Raw genomic sequence first — 18,347 nt, 5'->3', positions numbered from 1 at the left:
AATTCCTAATTTGATTGCTTAACATATATCGTACCGGCACTTTTCTTACAGTAATCAGTCAAACAGCTAGCTACAAAATGAAAGTAACAGGTTAGATGACAAACTTTGAAACAAAGTTTCTAAACAAACAACTAAACAAAAATTGAAAACCTAATTGATTGGACGATGTAGGAATTAATAAAAAGTTAAAGATTGAAAGAAGACGCAGAACTTTGGACTCGGTCATTTGACCGGTTCCTGGTAAGATTAGTGTTAAACTAAATACAATTTGATAAAACGATCGTTTTGCGAAGCATTGCGGTTACATGATACAAATAATGGGGGTATCAAAGTTATTTATGTGTCAATAGATTTGATCGATTTGATTTCGCTACTGCGTCATTGTGCGATTCTTAGCTTCTAATTTTATCTTGGTGTCTCCGACGTATCGTCCAAATCGATATCAGCCGTTGAACGATTTATTATTCCAGGATTTTTGGAATTCTTCGTAATTCATGACGTAATAATTCACATATAGTATATTCCTCTCTTATCTGAGTTCGATAACATTTCGGAGGGCATGGTATAAATATACCGATAAATATCAGAAATGATTATTGGGCGGGGCGCGTGTCTCTACTGACAGGAAGTTGAAAAAAAACTTGAGAAGAAACAAGTTATAGGAAAGAAATAAATCCTTATTACAATACTTCGATGATTCAGTGATTTGCAATATTGTGAATAGTTTAACTGCATGATTTTTGTTAATAGAAATATTCTTCAATCTTTTATCAATCATTCTTAGCGTATTTTCACAGAATCCGTTTAATATTTTTTCAAATATTTTTAATATTAGAAGTAATTAATATGAAAAAATTTTTTTTAGAGGTTTTAGTATAGATATTATTTGATTAAAATAATTCTTTGTTTATTTACATTTTAGCAAGAATATTAAATTTGTAATGACGTTAATTGATTGCTCTTTAAATATTCAATCTTACGCTTTACAAATTAGTTATTCTGCTTACGATTATGCGCACCTTGAAGTATGTAACTGATATTTCTAGAGGTCAAGTTCTGAATAACTCAGAATGTTTGTGTAAGTTCTATTATTAGGTGGAAAATTGTATGCATTCGTAATAAATGCAACAGAGTATATTACATTACAATAAAAATTGTAATAAAAGCCATCATATTTGTAATTTAGTCTATAAATTACGGTTCCTATGGAACCATTAAAACTCGTTAAATAAATTAATCTACAAAATTGCAAATCTGTGTACAAATTGAAAACCACGTTATTAAACATCTAGTCTTGCAGTATTCCAATAGTAAGAATGATGAATTTGTCTTTCACCTATTCATTTACAAGCTAACAAGTTAACAGAACAATTAAAAACAATTAGTTTGTTGTCACATTATAATTAAACCTTTCTTGTTTCTATTAGCAAATTTGATAGCCAATTAATTTTATATGTATACAGCTATCTGTGTTCACATGTCTGATAAAAAATATTTTCTTACAAAAATTAGCATGTACCAAAAGTGGTTAATTTTAACCTTTAAATAAGGACATAAATTTAAACTTTGAGTATAGAAGTCTGAAAATTACTGATTAATGTTAGATATTCCCGTTTGTAATAGCTAATCAAAAGAGGTATTGTATTGATTTGTTTTTGCTTATTTAAGTATCTCTTCATAGCAATAGTATTAACTATATAACGAATATTTCCTTAGCTTCAAAATTCATGATATTTTATGTAGACGTCTCTGAAACTGCTTATCCATACTTAAAAGTTAAACATATTTTTTCGCAATGCTATTCTTGCCGATAAAATCGGTATCAATTGAAAATTTCAAGATGAATGATTTACTCACCAACATAGAGAATCCCATCGAGGTCGAGGTTCTCATTGCTACCCTGACTATTGACGACAGTGACATGATCATCGACGGCCAGCGTGTGCCTCTTGGGTGCTGGCCTCCCAATGCTGACAGCGTGCCATTTGCCGTCGTTCAGTCTCGACCTTGAGTTGTCCCTAACCCTGACAGGTCCATCACCCAAGTCGAACACATAGTGAACGTGTCCGTTCACCAGCTCCACTGCGATGAAGTCTCGCTCGCGGCCGGCGTTGAATAGGATCAAACCGTTCGCTTCTCGTGTCTTGAACTGAAAGATAGTATTCAAATAAAGGACGGTGATCAGCATTGAAACTACCAAAACAATCAAAATAATAACATTTAAATTTCTTGTTTCACAATCATCAACGTTGTTTAAGTACTTTTTGAAACAGTAATTTTAAATAAGTGTGTAAAAGTTGCGTGAAAGTAAAAACAAAAATATATTCGCAAAGTTTTATAAGAGATTCGAAAATAGTCACTAATTGTTTGATAGTTTTAAAAATTACCTTATGTGTAACAGTCGTATAATATTCTATTAGGCAGTTAAGAGAACTTGAATTAAGGAGAAATTTTTAGGATTCGAATTATTTCATATTTGCTTTTATTATTTCCATTTTAGTAAAATTGTTTACTTTATTGCGCTTCATAACGTCTGCGAATGCCATAGATAAATGTGTAATGTTGTCAGTTTATTTATAACGTAATTGTAACTGACAGCTGTACGTGAATGAATTATAAATGAGTATGATCCTTTTCAAGGGCTGGGCGTGAACCTAATTTATTATGCAGTGTCCTGGAAAACAATCACTTGCACAGCTGCAAATATTTATCGCGTCACAGGAATCCACATGACAGAATCCATGTATATGATCATAATTATTAAATCGGTAATTAATACTCATTTAAAATTCCTAATTTATATAACCTATATAGACAAGAGACAATGTCGTAATGTGAGTGAGAATGCATGTTGGTACTAGATGGTCATCAATAGGACACGATTGCAACCGTTAGGCGTTTTGATGCCTACTTTAGCCTTTTAAGGGCCTTATACACGCTGAAACATGCGGCGATGCAAACAGCAATTCCTAGATCTCATGAAACCTAGCATTAGAGACAGGCTCTCCACACACGTTGAAACAAGCTACGATTCCTAGGTTTCACGAGTCCTGCTTTAGCATTAAGCCTCCTGTTGGCCAGCTTCCCTCTACAAGACTATTATGTCCCTATAGTGCCATTTTGGCTCTTCAGCTTGAGGGCTTAGTCGATCAACTCGTTGGATTTTTCTCAGTTTTTCATGTGACACAAACGTTTCAACAAGGAATTCAAAATGTTCGATAAATTTCCGTTACTTGTATTGTTAGCTTTAATAGGAGCAGCATTTAGTTTAAAGAAGTTCCAGAATCATGAAGTTCTGTACGATACATTATTCCCATGATCGAAAGAGACGATCGGCAAGTTCTAATATGTAACGGTCGAAAACGATCATGCCCCGGTCATTAGGTCAATGACGCTTAGTCGCGGCACGCAAGATGTATGAGCATGCTTGCGTGTATGTATATTTTATCAGAGATCTTGTTATCCTAATGTTTTTTCAGAATGCGTGAGTATGATTGGCGGAGCGAACGCAATTGTAGGAAAGCGAGCAAAGACAGCGTGCCTAGAAGGAGAATAGCGTGTAGAAAGAGAGCGAAGTGTGAGCCTTTGTATAATAGTGAAATAAAGGGTAAATATCCGTTTCTCGGAAGACATTGATCCTACACCTGTAATCGTTAGAACTTCATAACTCAATTTTGAAGTATAAAACTGCACGTACTGCTATAATTAATTGTTTTCTTCTAAATCAATTTCTTTCATACAATAAATAAATAAATTTGAACAATTTCTTTGGTCTCCTTTTCATTTTCCACTATGATTAATTATTTCTTCCTAAGTAAATTTCTCTCACAAAATAAGTAAGTTCGCACAATTCCCTTGGACTGATTTCTATTTTTCAATTCTTTATATTTTTTAATAACTCTAGCCTTGTCGGTTATTTGAATCTACAATTACCTTGTTCTTTCCGAAGCTTTCAATAATCAATAGCAAGATAACAAATTTTTCATGAGATTCGTATCAGCAGCAGCTGACAACACATCGGAATGTAGATATAAAGCATTTATCTCTAATATTTCATATTTTCATTGATAGCAAATCATTGATTTAATTTCCGTCGCACGTTTGATAGACATTATTTTTAACAATAGAATATATTGACGAAGTTTATACGAAATCCTGTGAAACGTCCCCTAAATCGACGATAAAAAAGATTTTTTTATTCATTCGTTTCTTCTTTTTTAGAGCGGAAAGGGTAACGTACTTATTGATCGATCCACGGATATTTGCATGAACGTTCGTAGTCTACTCGCGAAGTATCAATTGTTTACACAAGGGTGGACAATGGAAATAGTGCGTGGTAGCCTGTTACGGGTGTGTTTGATTGCGAAAGCCGATCGTGTTTTCGCGTGGCGTGAAAGCGTTGTGCCGGGCCTCGGGGACGCTGATGAAAGACATCGAAAAAAGCAGAAGCCCGTCAGTTACAGGTTTGCGTAATTACGAAGGCGATGACCGGTTAGGCTTATCTGTTACGTGGCGCGGAAGAACGAGGAATAATTGAGTTTTCATTGGTAGAACGCTTAGACAAGTGTTACGTTTAACCTCTTCTACTATAATATCGCGTTAGACTCGTGGCGACGGTTTCAAGTAAAAGAATCAAATGATACTTATATTTGTTAAATTATAAGTCCAAACGATTTCTTACTATTTTTCTAAAATTTAAAAGCTGTGTTGAAAAAAAGCGTTAGCGATTAAATATAAAAAGTTCGAATGAATAATAGTATTAGTTCTAAAAGAAAATGGGAACGTTATTAGATCAAAAAACATTTGAAGAACGCAGCTGGGTTAAAAGAAATATGTGAAATTGATATAAATTAATTATGGAAGGTCATGAATAATTAGCAATAATAATCTTACAATGATGCATATTAGTACAATATTAAAATTATAATGTTATATTCGTTTAGTAACTGTAGTATGAAGTAAATTTGAAAAATCGTTACCTGGAAGTAGATATTCGTTTCCACGTACGCTTTCAACACAGGCAATCCGACGAACGTGTGCTTCGAAGTGAAGGTCACGGGATAGTGAACCGGATGATTCCTCTTGCCGAATTTCCCTGTGACTCTGATGAGTGGCGTAACGCCTTGATGGGAAGCCTGATGATTTCCGGAGCTCCTCGCTATTTCGAGATAAGGGTAGCCGTTGAACCAGATCTGTTGCAGTTGACCGACGAAGTGAGGGATTTCCTCCCCAGCGTGCAAGTATCCTCCCACGTGTAACGTGCGGAATTCCAAGATTCCTTGTTTGCCAAGTTGGCTCTCCGCTGTGAAACAGAAACCCGTGTTTTCCTTAAATTATCGATGTTATCGCGTACGATATCTCATATTTCACGTTGAAATATTGTATAACATGTATTTACTAAAGGTAAACAAGTCATTAAATATAGAAGATTCTTACTTCTTTGTTTTTACTGTAAGTATTCAGGTAATACATGTTTTAAACTATATATAATAATATATAGTTCAACTATTAACAAAGTTGGACTTACTAAACAATCCATGTGATAATTCAATCCTTATGGGAAATTGAGTTTCGAGAAAGTTGAGAATATAGGATTCTTTATTATATTTGCACCTAAGTAAAGCATTTATTATATCTACTTTTTGTTTACTCTTTCTGAAATAATATTCCTGTCTTGAAATACTTTGAATGCATCATCATCCTTCATTTACTACTAAAAAGGAGGTATAGCAATGTGCTTTTAAACAACAATAAATTACTGTAAAAGTTAAATTTCAATAAACAGAAAACAACGTATTCATTCAATTAATGTGACCTTATAATATTGAAATTGATTGTTTTCAATATAAGATCTTTATAAGCCGTACATAACCAACACGATCTACAATCCTACACGAACAAATATTTATTCACGAACGGGATGCAAATTTGTGAAACCACGAAAAACCATTATCAGCTAACTACACGGTAACTCGCACGTTTATAACATTCTCAACAATCTCCGCATTTACCGCGTTACACGTAATTTCAATCGTTCCCGAAGTTATGCAAAATTTTCCGATTGTCTTTCCAATTTATGATATTTACTCCATCCCCGGAGTTCCGTAAACCCAGGGATGTTGTACCGCCTTAAATAAGAATAAAATTTGATTTTGACGGAAGTCGTTAATAAGGATTGTCCCACGGCGGGCGTGGACCGGTGTACTTCGGAAACTTAGAGCGAATCCCAGCGCGGAAGTTACGGGGAAACTATTTTAATTATTAGCCGGTCCGAGATTGTTCCTTATCCAGCGCCGCGGACAATGAGGACTCGATATCGGCTCATTGTTTCTCACGAGAATCTTACCGGACCGGCGCTATTAAGCTTAATTGTCCCCGCGGCACAATGCAGTAAACTTTGGGAATAAGTAACACCGCGTAAGTATCGACAGGTGTCGCTAATAAATGTACCAAGTTGCCTTTTAAAGCTGCAGCTGAAACAACGGGCCGCGACTCGGATTCTGTTCGCTCGAAATTTTACGACGCACGCGATTTACGGGACATTAGAAGGTGTTTGCGCAATTTGCTGCTCGCATTGAAAGGAAGGAAAATACACTCTACGTTTAGGATGTGGCTATAGCTTTTCGCACTCCGCCAATAGAGAGCTAGCGCACCGAAAGCTTTTCTCGCTCCTACCCAGTCGTTACACTATTTGTATATAATACATCCGTGAACATCTAACACTCGTCCCAGCGTTAATGTGTGCAGGTTTTTTGAAAATTTCTCTGCAACTTTTTGCTTTATGCATAGTCTGATAACCTAACTTCTCTCTCCCACAATTATCTAATTATCTTTTATATTCTGTTTCAGAGTTTTACGGAAACATACCCGAGGCAATTCTCTTTTTTACTTTTTCAGGTAATCACCGATCAGGCCCCGCCTGATAAAAAGAAATGCACTCGTTCAAGCGTCTAAGACATGGATATATTAGAACGTCTTACTAATGTTTCCAACGACCAATTACTACAAAATCAAAGTACAAATAAGACAAATAATATGCAATTGATTTCTCAGATGCAGTACTGCATACGAGAAATGGAGAACTTTTTAGAACAAGGGCAGATAAATCTATTAAACTTGTAGATAGGAAGTGCGCATACGGAAGCATAGTAGACAAGACATTGTATATATTTATTACTACTACATGTGTAAAATGTACAGAAATTTGTTATTATTTCTAAATAAAAGAATGCCTTACTGGTCCCGGATAAAACGCTCACTTCCTCTCTCCTAATTTTTTTAAACTTCCACCTGCTTTCAGTAATTTAATAGACCTCTTTAGGGAAAATGTATTCGATGCCAAGAGGTAAGTTTCATTTAACCTCTTGTCCTATGATTTACTTTTCGACTATGATCGATACAATTACTTTACCGTTTATAATTTATTGAAAAAAAAATAGAAAAATTCTAGACATATTCTACTTCTACGGTTACTCCGAAGTATAATTATTGATAACACAAGAATAATATTTAATTGGAATTTAAAAGAATCGAGTACCATTTATCCTTGTTAAATTCTTTTCAAAATCTTCATCATGAGTCTGGCACGTTGTCATAAGGTAAGAGGTTAAAATGGACACATTTATACATGGAGTAAGAACATTATAAAAGAAGTGATGAATAATTTTTAGTGTATAATTTTCATCGCACATATATGGATAGAGTTAAATTGTGAAATTCAATTTTTTTGACATGAAAGTACAGCAAATTAACAAAAGAAATCAAACTGTACGAATGTAATATTTGTTCAGTTGATTTCTATTGAATAATGTTCAGAGTACAAAGGATTAACAGTCCAGTATGTAAGGTTTGCCTACCGCTTTCCATAGAGTGCACGAATAACGGAAATGAAATAACTATGAGGGACCGACATAGCACTTAACGCGGTAAATGAGAATATACCTACCAATAATAATAATAACGAAGATAATCTAACGATTTTTCTCACAGCATACGCGTCATTCGACTTAATAAGTAAAAGTGTATATTGCGGCATTGTTAAGGGTTACTATAAGTAATATTCTAAACTCGCTAATCTATTTAATAATACCAATTATTAGCTAAACATTTCTTCTAGATTTCACTCCCGCAGCCCGAATAGCAATCAATCCTAAGCGCATCGAAACGGATTATTAAAATCCATCTAATATTAGAACGATTCGTGTATAGTGGAAGTTGCTTGGACTTTTCGGGGCGGCCGCAGCTCATATAGCCCGCGCCACGTTTCTTCGGTCGGAAGTTTCAAATGTCCGGCAGGAAATCAATTCGATTCTCGAGCAATTTCGCGAGTTGCACCGGTTTCGATTCAATCAAACGATAAGCATTCGCGAAGTTATAATCAAATTCTCACCGCGTTACGGATGTAACGAGACCGATAGGTTGGGACGGGTGAGCCGAATTTGCCAACGGTGCATGTAAACTTCGTGGGTTGAGAAACTTCGCGCAACCGTTCGACAAAGTTGCAGGGGGAGGGAAATCGTGATTAAAGCGTGTTCGTCTGTGCGCACGTTCACATGTACGTTTACGCGTGTACGTGGAAGCGTATGTGTCTTCGGAGGATCAGTCTCGTGGCACTCTTCCCCCCGATTTGATCAGCATCTGCGGTCCAACGAATACCAACGGATCGTTGTTTGATGTCAATTTACGATTCAATTAAACGCCGTTTGATTGGCTCACGATCAGCTCTATCGGTCGTTAGTCAAGGCAGCCCTTAACAGATCACTACCAGCTGTCTGGCATTGTAATTTGGAACATGAGCTATGCCCTGTTTGCGACTTGTCAACACACTTCGGATCCGGTGACCCACTCGTGGCCGGCCACACTTTTCACGATACGCGCAAGGACCTTGGCCCCTTCCATTCCGATCGATGTGATCGTATTATGTATTATCAATTCGTGAATACTATGTAAATATGAATGAGACGTGTGTAAATAAGTTGTTGGTCTGAAGGATCTTTTTTGTTGAGAATTTTGGTTTGAATATTTGTTAGAATTTTGGATTATTTGTTGCACATTAATTAATTTGATGGTTAGAATTGAATAGATTTTAAAAGAATTGACGATTATTATATTATTTCAATCAGGAAAGATTGAGACTTTGAATAGGAGATTATTTCAAATTAATATTATAAAGTGTCCACCTTCTTTGATTGTTTCTTTGCATTTTGCGTTTTGATATATTACTTTACGAATAGAAGAGTTCAATGTAAATATATTTTTTGAACTTATAGGTTTATTCATTGAAAGTAAAATCGACTGTCTAACACAACGATAAAGCTGATTAATTATTCTGCCCGACAAAGCAGAACATTTAAATTTACTTCGTGCCTTTGGAGCTACACAATATTCGTTTATTTCAAAATAACAGGTCAAACAACGCAGTAGTTTTCAAAGTTCGCGCACATGCGCTACCGATCAAGATATTTCGAGTCCCTCCATGAACTGATGGAAACAGATATATACTTACTAACTCGACAAACTTACGCTTCTATAAATACCCATATTAATTAAATTAATAATAGATGTTAACTGGGTCGCTCTTAATGAACGTTTCCAAAAATATCAGCTTTTAGACAATAGGGAACTGGTCGCGTATAATTATACTGGTTACCAGTAACAGCAACTTCAAACTTCCAGCCGGTGGGTTATTTACGCTTTGTTTAAATGTTTGTACGTTAAACTCGAGCACCTTTGGAAATATCTTCGTTAACCGGCTGTTTCTTGCAATAAGAACAGAACGGACATCATGAACTGAGTTGGCCAGTAATTATTGTGCGATCGATGCCGCCGACGAGCATTGAAGTGAGGACCGTGTGGAGCTTGTGGCGATACTAGGGCGGTCAAGCAATTTAGGGTATTGCCACGTAACTCAATATTGCCGGCACTCACCATCCATTTAATAGGCTGATCTGTAGAGTGGATCGGCAGGTTTGGGTGTCTCACTTTATTGAGAAGGCACGATGCTTTCGAGTGGACGTGCTCCTACTTGACAATAGCCCGACTCGCCATTTCGGACAATATTTTCTGTACCGTCCGCCTCGTTCGTATTTGATACTTCCTCGAGTCCCGGGCTCGAGTTTTATCGACATCGGATTCGTCTTACTTTTATATACAGAGTGTCATGTAACTGGTGATATAACTGGATAGGGGCTGATTGTATGTCAAAATATAAGTCGAAAGTATGCAATAAAATTTAAGGCTTTGTTTTCGAGAAAATCGATTTTGAATATTCGCCGAGTACTTGACCATGTCTCGTTATTGAATTTCACTGAAGATCATTATCATGATTAAAGTTTATGTTGATAAAGATTACCAATGTCACGAAAATGTTTATTGTATTTGACAGTTAAAAATATGAAATGATACAAGATGTTAAAGTAATCATAAAATAAAATGCTTATTGTAGAATATTAAAGATAGCACACTCCGAAGCATAACTATAGCACTACTATAGTTTTTAATAATTCTAGTATTTCAAGCAACAACTTTCAAGTGTTACTGATATTACAAACAAAGTACGTTAAAAATATGTATTTAATGAAACAAGAGAACATGTAATATTTATACAGAAGTAAATATATTAATAAATGCGATTTTTCATATATGCACATCTATAGTACCAGTGAAACAATAATATGAAATAACGATAAATCTTTTATTCTATAATTACTTAAATATATTTAAATACTGTGTAGAATCACGTTTTTTATAAATAAGCTCAGAAATTTAAGTTGCCGAACTTTGAACCGTGTTTTGACGAATTATTTTTTTAAAGTATAATAATTATAAAAATTTTGGTGGTGCAATAGTTATGTCCCGCAGTGTAGGATAGTAAGTAAGATAATGTACAGTGAAATCCAATAATGAGACATGATCAAGTGCACGGAAAATATTCAAAGTCGATATTCTTGAAAACACTTGTATGAAAAAGTGTTATTCTATATTTTCAACTTATGTTTTGACATAGAATGAGTCCCTATCCGGTTGTAACATCAATTACATGACACTCTGTATTTCGTAACAACCAAATTTCTCGTTATTTATATTTTACACTGTAGATTGCGTATAGTGATGCGCCGAATGAAACGAGTCCAACCTTGCAACATTTAATAAAACTTTTATTTTATTTTGGGATTTACGAAAAGAAATATAAAGTTAGGTCTGTTAGACGTTGAGCTTTGTAACAAAATTTAAATTCTAATTTAATAATGTTATTTGCTTGATCCCAGTTTCTGCGGATACAGGAGTACACATTTGTATAAATATCTGTAGTTATTACTTATTGTCTTTGATACTACTAACGTATATGCTACTTCCCTCAAATATTTAATATATAGAAGAAAATCACTCTATTTTGTACAAATTCTGAATTCCCCATACTTCAATTTTGATTAACGCAAACTAATTGACCGCGTTATTAGCGTTCCCCAAAGTAACACGGGCCAATTTTCAACATGTATTTGAGCGATAAAACATCCTAAACATCAAAATTTCCTTTACCGTTCCCTTAAAGCTATAATTGAAATTATAATTAAATTACAACATTGAAATCTATTTCCGACGTCCCATTATTTCCAGGCCCCCTAATTCCTTAATATGCCTGGTTCCCAACCACTCTCGAACTCTTCAGAACTCGCCGCTATTCACCGTGGAAACTTTTATTTTCCAAAAGAATAAAATTCACTGCTCCTCGGACGAATTCCGCGCTATTTAAATTTTCCCGAATTCGCCGAAATTGGCTCCCCGAACTTGCCGGTCTCCCGCGTATTCACCGGGACCGCTGTAAATCACACGGCCGAACAACCAACCCCCACGGCAAACCTCGAACTCCGTTCCCCCGGGTTCCACGTGAAACTTTTCTCATCCTGGGAAAAGAAAAGTGCTCGAAAAATCAGTTAATATTCGCCACAACGACGGAAATGCTGTTTCTGGAGCAGAGAACACGCATAAGCGGGACTATGTACGACGACGCACCGCGCCGTTTCATCGGCCGCGTAGTGTTTCGCACGTGAAATGCAATTACGCACGGGCGTACCGTTGCAACGACGCACGGCGTCGGTTATCGGTTATAGGCAGCGATACACCGACGTCCTAGATACACTTCAATGCATTACGGCCGGGTTTACAAGAGATTGGACGCGGCGCATTGAAACTTTATGCTCACTCTGTACTGGGCCGATTGGATTTTCCGAGCTGGCAAACTATGACCGATAAGCGGTAATAGACTGACACCGTGGCAACAGTTTTGAATCAGTTTTAATGTCGAATGTAATTTCGGGTCTCTCGGTGGACGATTGTTACCGTCCTGCTGGCTGAATGATAGGGATTGGGAATTCAAGTTGAAAGAGTCATTAGCGTGGTTATTAAGCACTTGGCTATGACAGAATTTTGCGTCAGCGAGTATTCTGAAGAAAGTATATTGAAGCCAGCAAAACACTAAATTGAACTAATTTGAATCAATGTAAGATAATCACATTTATAAAGAGTGAGCCACGACGTGTGATCAGCTGAGATTATTCTGCTGCTAACGGTTCGATCGAACATTCCTTTATCTAAAATAACATGGTTCAAGGAGAGCTTTAAGATGATTGCACCATATATGTCTTGTCAACCTCTTTCTTCTAGAGTTATCAAAGAGCTTCAGTTTTTTATAGGTAAACCTACAATCTTTTTACAACCATCTTTGGGAAATGCTGAGACGAATTTGCTAAGCATAAAAACAAATATTTATTTCTGAATCCAAAAAGACTGAAGAAAACTGTTAGTAAAGTTTTGCAAAATTCTTAAAGATTATTAAAGAGGAACAGCAAGCCACACTGTTAGTCATTCTGATTCCTCTCGTACGGTTTGCAAACATTTCCTTGTATACCTTACAATACATTTAATGATACATTGAAGTAAATGTATATTTAATAATGAACGGAGAAATTCTTTCTTGTAAATCATTAGTGGTAATGTAAAGCTAATAGGTGTAGTCTCGCAGGAGATCGTATGACAAAAGATTAAGGATTTACGGATGTTTATTGTAGATTTCATTGTATCCTTCGTAGAAAGATATGTGTCTATGTAGACCTTAGAAATTAGAACATCAAAAATAAAGAATTAGGATATGTATTCGCATAGTTGCATCAATCAAAATCAAATTAAATTTTTATGAAATAGACGTTGACTGTTTTTATTTTTACATTTGAATGTTTGTTCAGTTTGTTTTAGTATTATGAATTTGGTAGTGGATAGATTCAACTATTTGAAATGTGTGATTAATTTGAAATGATAAATTGGGAGATGATTGTTAATATTTGAGTATGGGTTCTATAAAATCACGGTGAGCAAAATGCAATGGACACTTCAATTGCGAAAACTTGAATGAAATTTTAGGACTCCTTACTTAAGTTAAATTCAACTGAAATCGTTAATTAATAAAATACGTTTATAATAATAGTATCCAAATAATATTATATTCTGAAAAATTTATTAATTGCTGGAGAAATTAATTTTAATGATTATAAGTAGATTTTAAAATTATTCGCCTAATTTGGATCATTTAATTCTATATGTATTTCCCTGATTTTTTTCTTACACGATTAAATTATTTAAATCATTTCAATATTTTCAATAAATTTTGCCGGAGAAATATAATATAAAATTATTTTCTCTTGAAATATGCGGCCGAGAACCGATTATTTTAAAAGTATGACTGACACCATATTCAACGCGAAATATCAAAATCCACTACAATTTCCAGTGATTGGCTATCATTCTAATTTCACTACCAGCTTCGCACGCCAGCTTTTCACTTTGACACGGATGATAATAATAATCATTTTCGCGTGAAACTCCCAGAGGATGTTTTAGTTTAATTCAATACGCGAATGCAAATCGATGCAATTTCGAGAAAATTTTCATGCAGTTTTCACGTACGCTGAAAATTTGATAAATAAATTGATTTATGCAGAAAATTTCATAGTAAATTTCCGTGTAAAAATGTATAACATGATGAGAATAATTTTAATAATTCATTACTGGTTAGCAACGGGTTAATTATTAAAAAAACTGCCAATCGATATTCAAACGTTGTGAAAAGATTATTAAATTACAATATATCCACATTATCCAAGTAGCTTTTATTATTTAATGAACAGGAAGATTATTTTTGTGCGATACTGAAAAACATGCTGTATCGAGGGAAAATGAAAAATAGAATAGATGTATTATTATTGTTAAGTACTCGTGGATACCGGAATGGTGTTCGAGTTTTGTTGAATTTTGCACGTGGTGTGCCGACTAATAAAACTTGTACGGTTCGAAGGACCACCCGATATAATCGGGAACAAAACTTAGAAATGAGTAGGAGGTGAAGTGGACTCTGACTATAATGCTATGTGCTTGATCGAAATTGCTAACTGATGCTTTGTAATCCGTACTTCCTACTCCGTACTCTGTGCTATGTACAATTTGAGCTGATACTTGTCTAAACTTGATTCTCAACTGACTGGGCCTCCCAGAAACATCTTCGACGACACCTCCGCAAGTCGTCTTCGCGGGGGTGAAGTCGTTCTGGTTGGCCCTTTAAATCTAGAAGTTTGTGGAAGGGAGAGACAGTCCCCTCCCTTCTTGGGTCTCCAAGTTGCTAATGTTAATAACTAATTCGTCCCGTTTGCAGTCGTCGACCGTGGCAGGTAAAAAAGCGAGAAACGCTTAGGCCCTTAAAAACACAAGCTAAACTGGCTAGAGAGTTAAAAATGCTGGTAACTGGACGCCAGATGTGAACAATAGGCAGCGAAAATGTACAGTAAGAATAGCGGGCCTCATGGGTTCAGGGATTTATGGCTGCCACGGTCCCTTCTCGTAATACCGTAAGGACGACTGCAACTTGCGACGGGACGAAGGCTCTTATTGCTACGAAAAAACTAACAAATGTACAGCTAAGTCTTAGAAAGATAAAAGGTGTACACAAAACTAAAACTACGGTGGTTCAAGGGCCCGGACGAAACGGTAAGGCTATAAGTGGCCTTAACAATTATGTTTCATACTATTTCCACAGTTTTCATTCTATATTAACTTATCCCAGAATTATTAATGTTTTAAGTATTGAATACGAAGTTGAATGCAGTATTTTATATCCTACTACTTTAGGTTTTTTATTACAAATAATACTAAAGAAACAGTATTGTTCAGAGCCACGTTGTACGTATAAATAATTCTACGGAAATAAAATCCAATTACCATTAGTATACACGTGTATTGATTCAATAAATATCTAACGCAAATTTAAATTACCATTTCGATGTTGTAGTTAATAAAAAGTCTTTATCATCAAAAAATGAAAACATAGACCATTAAGACAAGAAGGCAAGAAACGAAATCTACCCAATTAGCTCGATGTAACTTCATCCGAATCCAAAACGGATACTTCATTTTGCATTCAGCAGCCAGATACCGCTCCGGAAGAAATTTTCTTAAAGAAGTTTCGTTTTATTGAATTAGCGGAACGCGTCCAGGAACGTTCAAGATATTTTTCCCGGCGTTGAAAAGCGGATCGAAACATGAAAAAAATAACGGAGCCTCCCACTGGTCGAATTTGAATAATTCTGCGAGCATTCTCTGCGAAAAAGCGTATTGAGGAGATGTCAAATTCCGTCGGAGAAACGGGGATCGAGCTTCCTATCGCACCGCTTCTGGGCCGATTATTTATGAAAAAGGACACGGGTGCGCACTTCCTTGTCGTCTGGAAGAGTGTGTGTGCGTGAGTGCTCGTATAAAGCAGTGGCAGGGCCAGAAAACGGGGCACGACAATCGAAATAAAAATGGCAGGAAAGAAATTTCGACGACGTCAGGAATTTTTCGCTCTTTTTCTTGTTTCCCATCTCTTTCCTCGTTTTACTCCCTTTTTCGTTCCTTTTCCAAGATTATTACTTGTTCGTTGCACTTGATCTTTAATAAGTTAAGGACTTTAAGCATTCTTAATAAGTTAAGCGTCGCATCGATCGTTGACGAGCGACGATGTAAAATGTAAGAAATAGTACTTTGGTTTTGCAAATAATGATGTAAATAGGATTTGACAATCAGAGTATACACGTCATCTTAAAGCTTGAAATGATACTAATTCTTTCAACGATGAATTCCTTATTTTTTCAGATAAACATGTAATTCTTCTTTGTTTTGCTTTGGTTTTTCATAAGAATACAACCTACATGCAGTGGTTCTGCGTTTGACAGAATAAAAGAACGAGGAATAAAGTGAGTTATATTTGACGAGTATATTCAAGTGCTAATTGATTAAGAGTTAACTTCATGAAGACCTTGGTAAATTGGCCAAGACCAAAAAGCGCAGTAATTACAGTAAGAAGACAAAAAAAAAAAGAATTTCGACGATGTCAAGAATTTTCGTCGCAACGGGAGTCCGTTTTCACCGATCGATCCTCGCGCGCCTTCTCGCGCGATACCTCGACGTTCTGAGTGCATTCCGAGGGGGCGGCCGCGATAAAGAGTGCATTTGCATGCTAGCGATTTGTAATTCGGCCGGAACCGGGCGAGGCGACAATTCTCGGTCCGTCTCGAATACGGGCTTGAAATACTGGATTGAAATACGCAGACAGGAAACTTTTTGAAAATTGTTCGGGTTTCGTGGCGATACCCGCACGCCGTGCCATTTGTCTTAAAACTACCACCGCACTGGCATGATACACAACGGCTGAGCTGAGAAATATGAAGGGAAACAACGTTAATCTCGGAATTTCGGCCGCTATCGGCTTAAAGTTTGAGACCGCGAAAGTGTTATCCTTCCCTCTGATATAACCGTTATTACCGAACGGAAATACGAGCTGCTGATTGGTTCCCATAATCCGTTTGACTGAGAAATATTGAAGAGCAAATTATTTATTGCTTGTAGATTTTTTGATTCGATTAGCAGAGAATTTCTGGTAATTCAATGATTGCAGATATTGTAATTGTAACAGCTATAATTCTAACGCGGACTTTATGCCTTTGTTGCAGTCTCGATAGTTTGGAAATTAGTATAATAATGTGTTCAATACATTTGAAGCTTTTATTTTAATTTGACTCTGTCAAGTCATTTACTGAAAGGGCTATATTTTTGTTTGAAATTTTTTGCGGTCTTTTTCCACTTGCTTTGATGCAGTAAAAGTATGAAGGTTGATATTTACTATTCAATACGTGGACTATTAAAATAAAATAGTACTAATTTGTGTATCATTTATATTATCCCTAACTGACGTGATTTCTCTTCGCCTAGTTGCAGTAAACATCATTAATATTTCATCAGAAATATACGTATGTAAATACTTACAAATCCACTACTTAATCGTAAACATGCAAAGTTCGTATTTCAGTCATCGTTCGAAAACATTTTATATTCAAATTCGCGTTTGTCTAACACAATTGTCCTTTCCGGTTAACACTCCGCAGTACCAGGGAACTCGGAAATTCTGAATAAAATTCCCTTTCGGAACTTTTCGGAAGTTCACGGTATTCTCCGTCGTAGCTCACCGCCCGCAATTTTCTTCGATCGAGGATAGCCCGACCGCGCTCGAGTAAATTACATATTTCCGGAAGGCGAGGCGTGCGACGCGGACGGTCGGGGTGCGCCGGGGGTCGCTGGATGAAATCACAAATTCTAAATGCACCCACCGGGGGCAGCCGGTGACGCGGTTGTTTGCATTCAGGTGGCGATCCTTTGAATCGGAACGCTGTTATGAATGCTAATTGAAGATTTTCCAGGACAACTCGCTCTGCGGGTGTTTCAGCTGGTCGTCGATGCGCCGACGACCCTATCAGAAATGTCGAAACGCGAACGGTACGTACGTAGCATGGAAATAGATGCGAACGAATTCCTGCGGGGCTAGGATTCATCAATTCTCCAATGGTGCTTTGATCCTTTTTGTGTGTTTGTTTCTAACGATTCACCATTAATCGTTACGGATTGAAATGTTATCCGTGCAATGGATATGTCATAGAAAACAAAACTGGGGGAAGCAAATGTGGAGAGAATGAATGAAATGATGAAGAAATTCAAATTTTTGGAAAAGTAAAGAAATCATTTCATTATCATTATCCCTTAGTGCTCCGCACGTTTTTATACCACTGCCTACCAACAACTCCGGCACATTTTTGCAACGGACCGTCTGAGAAGAAGTCTTACTTTGAGTGCTTGTGAATGTTTTTGATTTCATTTATTTTATAAATATGCATTTTATACGTAACTGTTGGTTTCTTTTATAATTTTATTTACCAATTCGTCCGTGAAAAATAATTTAAAATATTGTATCGGCTGTACAATATTTGAAGGAC

At 36.1% G+C, this 18,347-nt stretch overlaps 1 protein-coding gene across 8 annotated transcripts in view; it reads right to left on the bottom strand.

Moving 5' to 3' along the window:
• The window catches only part of Nrx-1 (neurexin 1), a 529,026-nt gene that overhangs the window by 82,314 nt on the left and 428,365 nt on the right, over positions 1 to 18,347 (bottom strand). For all 8 annotated transcript variants that reach the window (XR_012999218.1, XM_076370172.1, XM_076370173.1 and 5 more), the window contains 2 exons: positions 4,980 to 5,302; positions 1,858 to 2,149 (listed from right to left, as the gene is read on the bottom strand). Coding sequence is in view for 7 of the 8 variants with exons in the window: in XM_076370172.1 (XP_076226287.1) it covers positions 1,858 to 2,149; positions 4,980 to 5,302 (615 nt within the window). In the remaining variant the exon portion in view is untranslated. The remainder of the gene's footprint in view (positions 1 to 1,857; positions 2,150 to 4,979; positions 5,303 to 18,347) is intronic.

This window comes from Nomia melanderi, chromosome 8 (genome assembly GCF_051020985.1).
Source record: "Nomia melanderi isolate GNS246 chromosome 8, iyNomMela1, whole genome shotgun sequence".
Classification (NCBI taxonomy): Eukaryota; Metazoa; Arthropoda; class Insecta; order Hymenoptera; family Halictidae; genus Nomia; species Nomia melanderi.
This window is presented reverse-complemented; position numbering and strand designations above follow the sequence as displayed.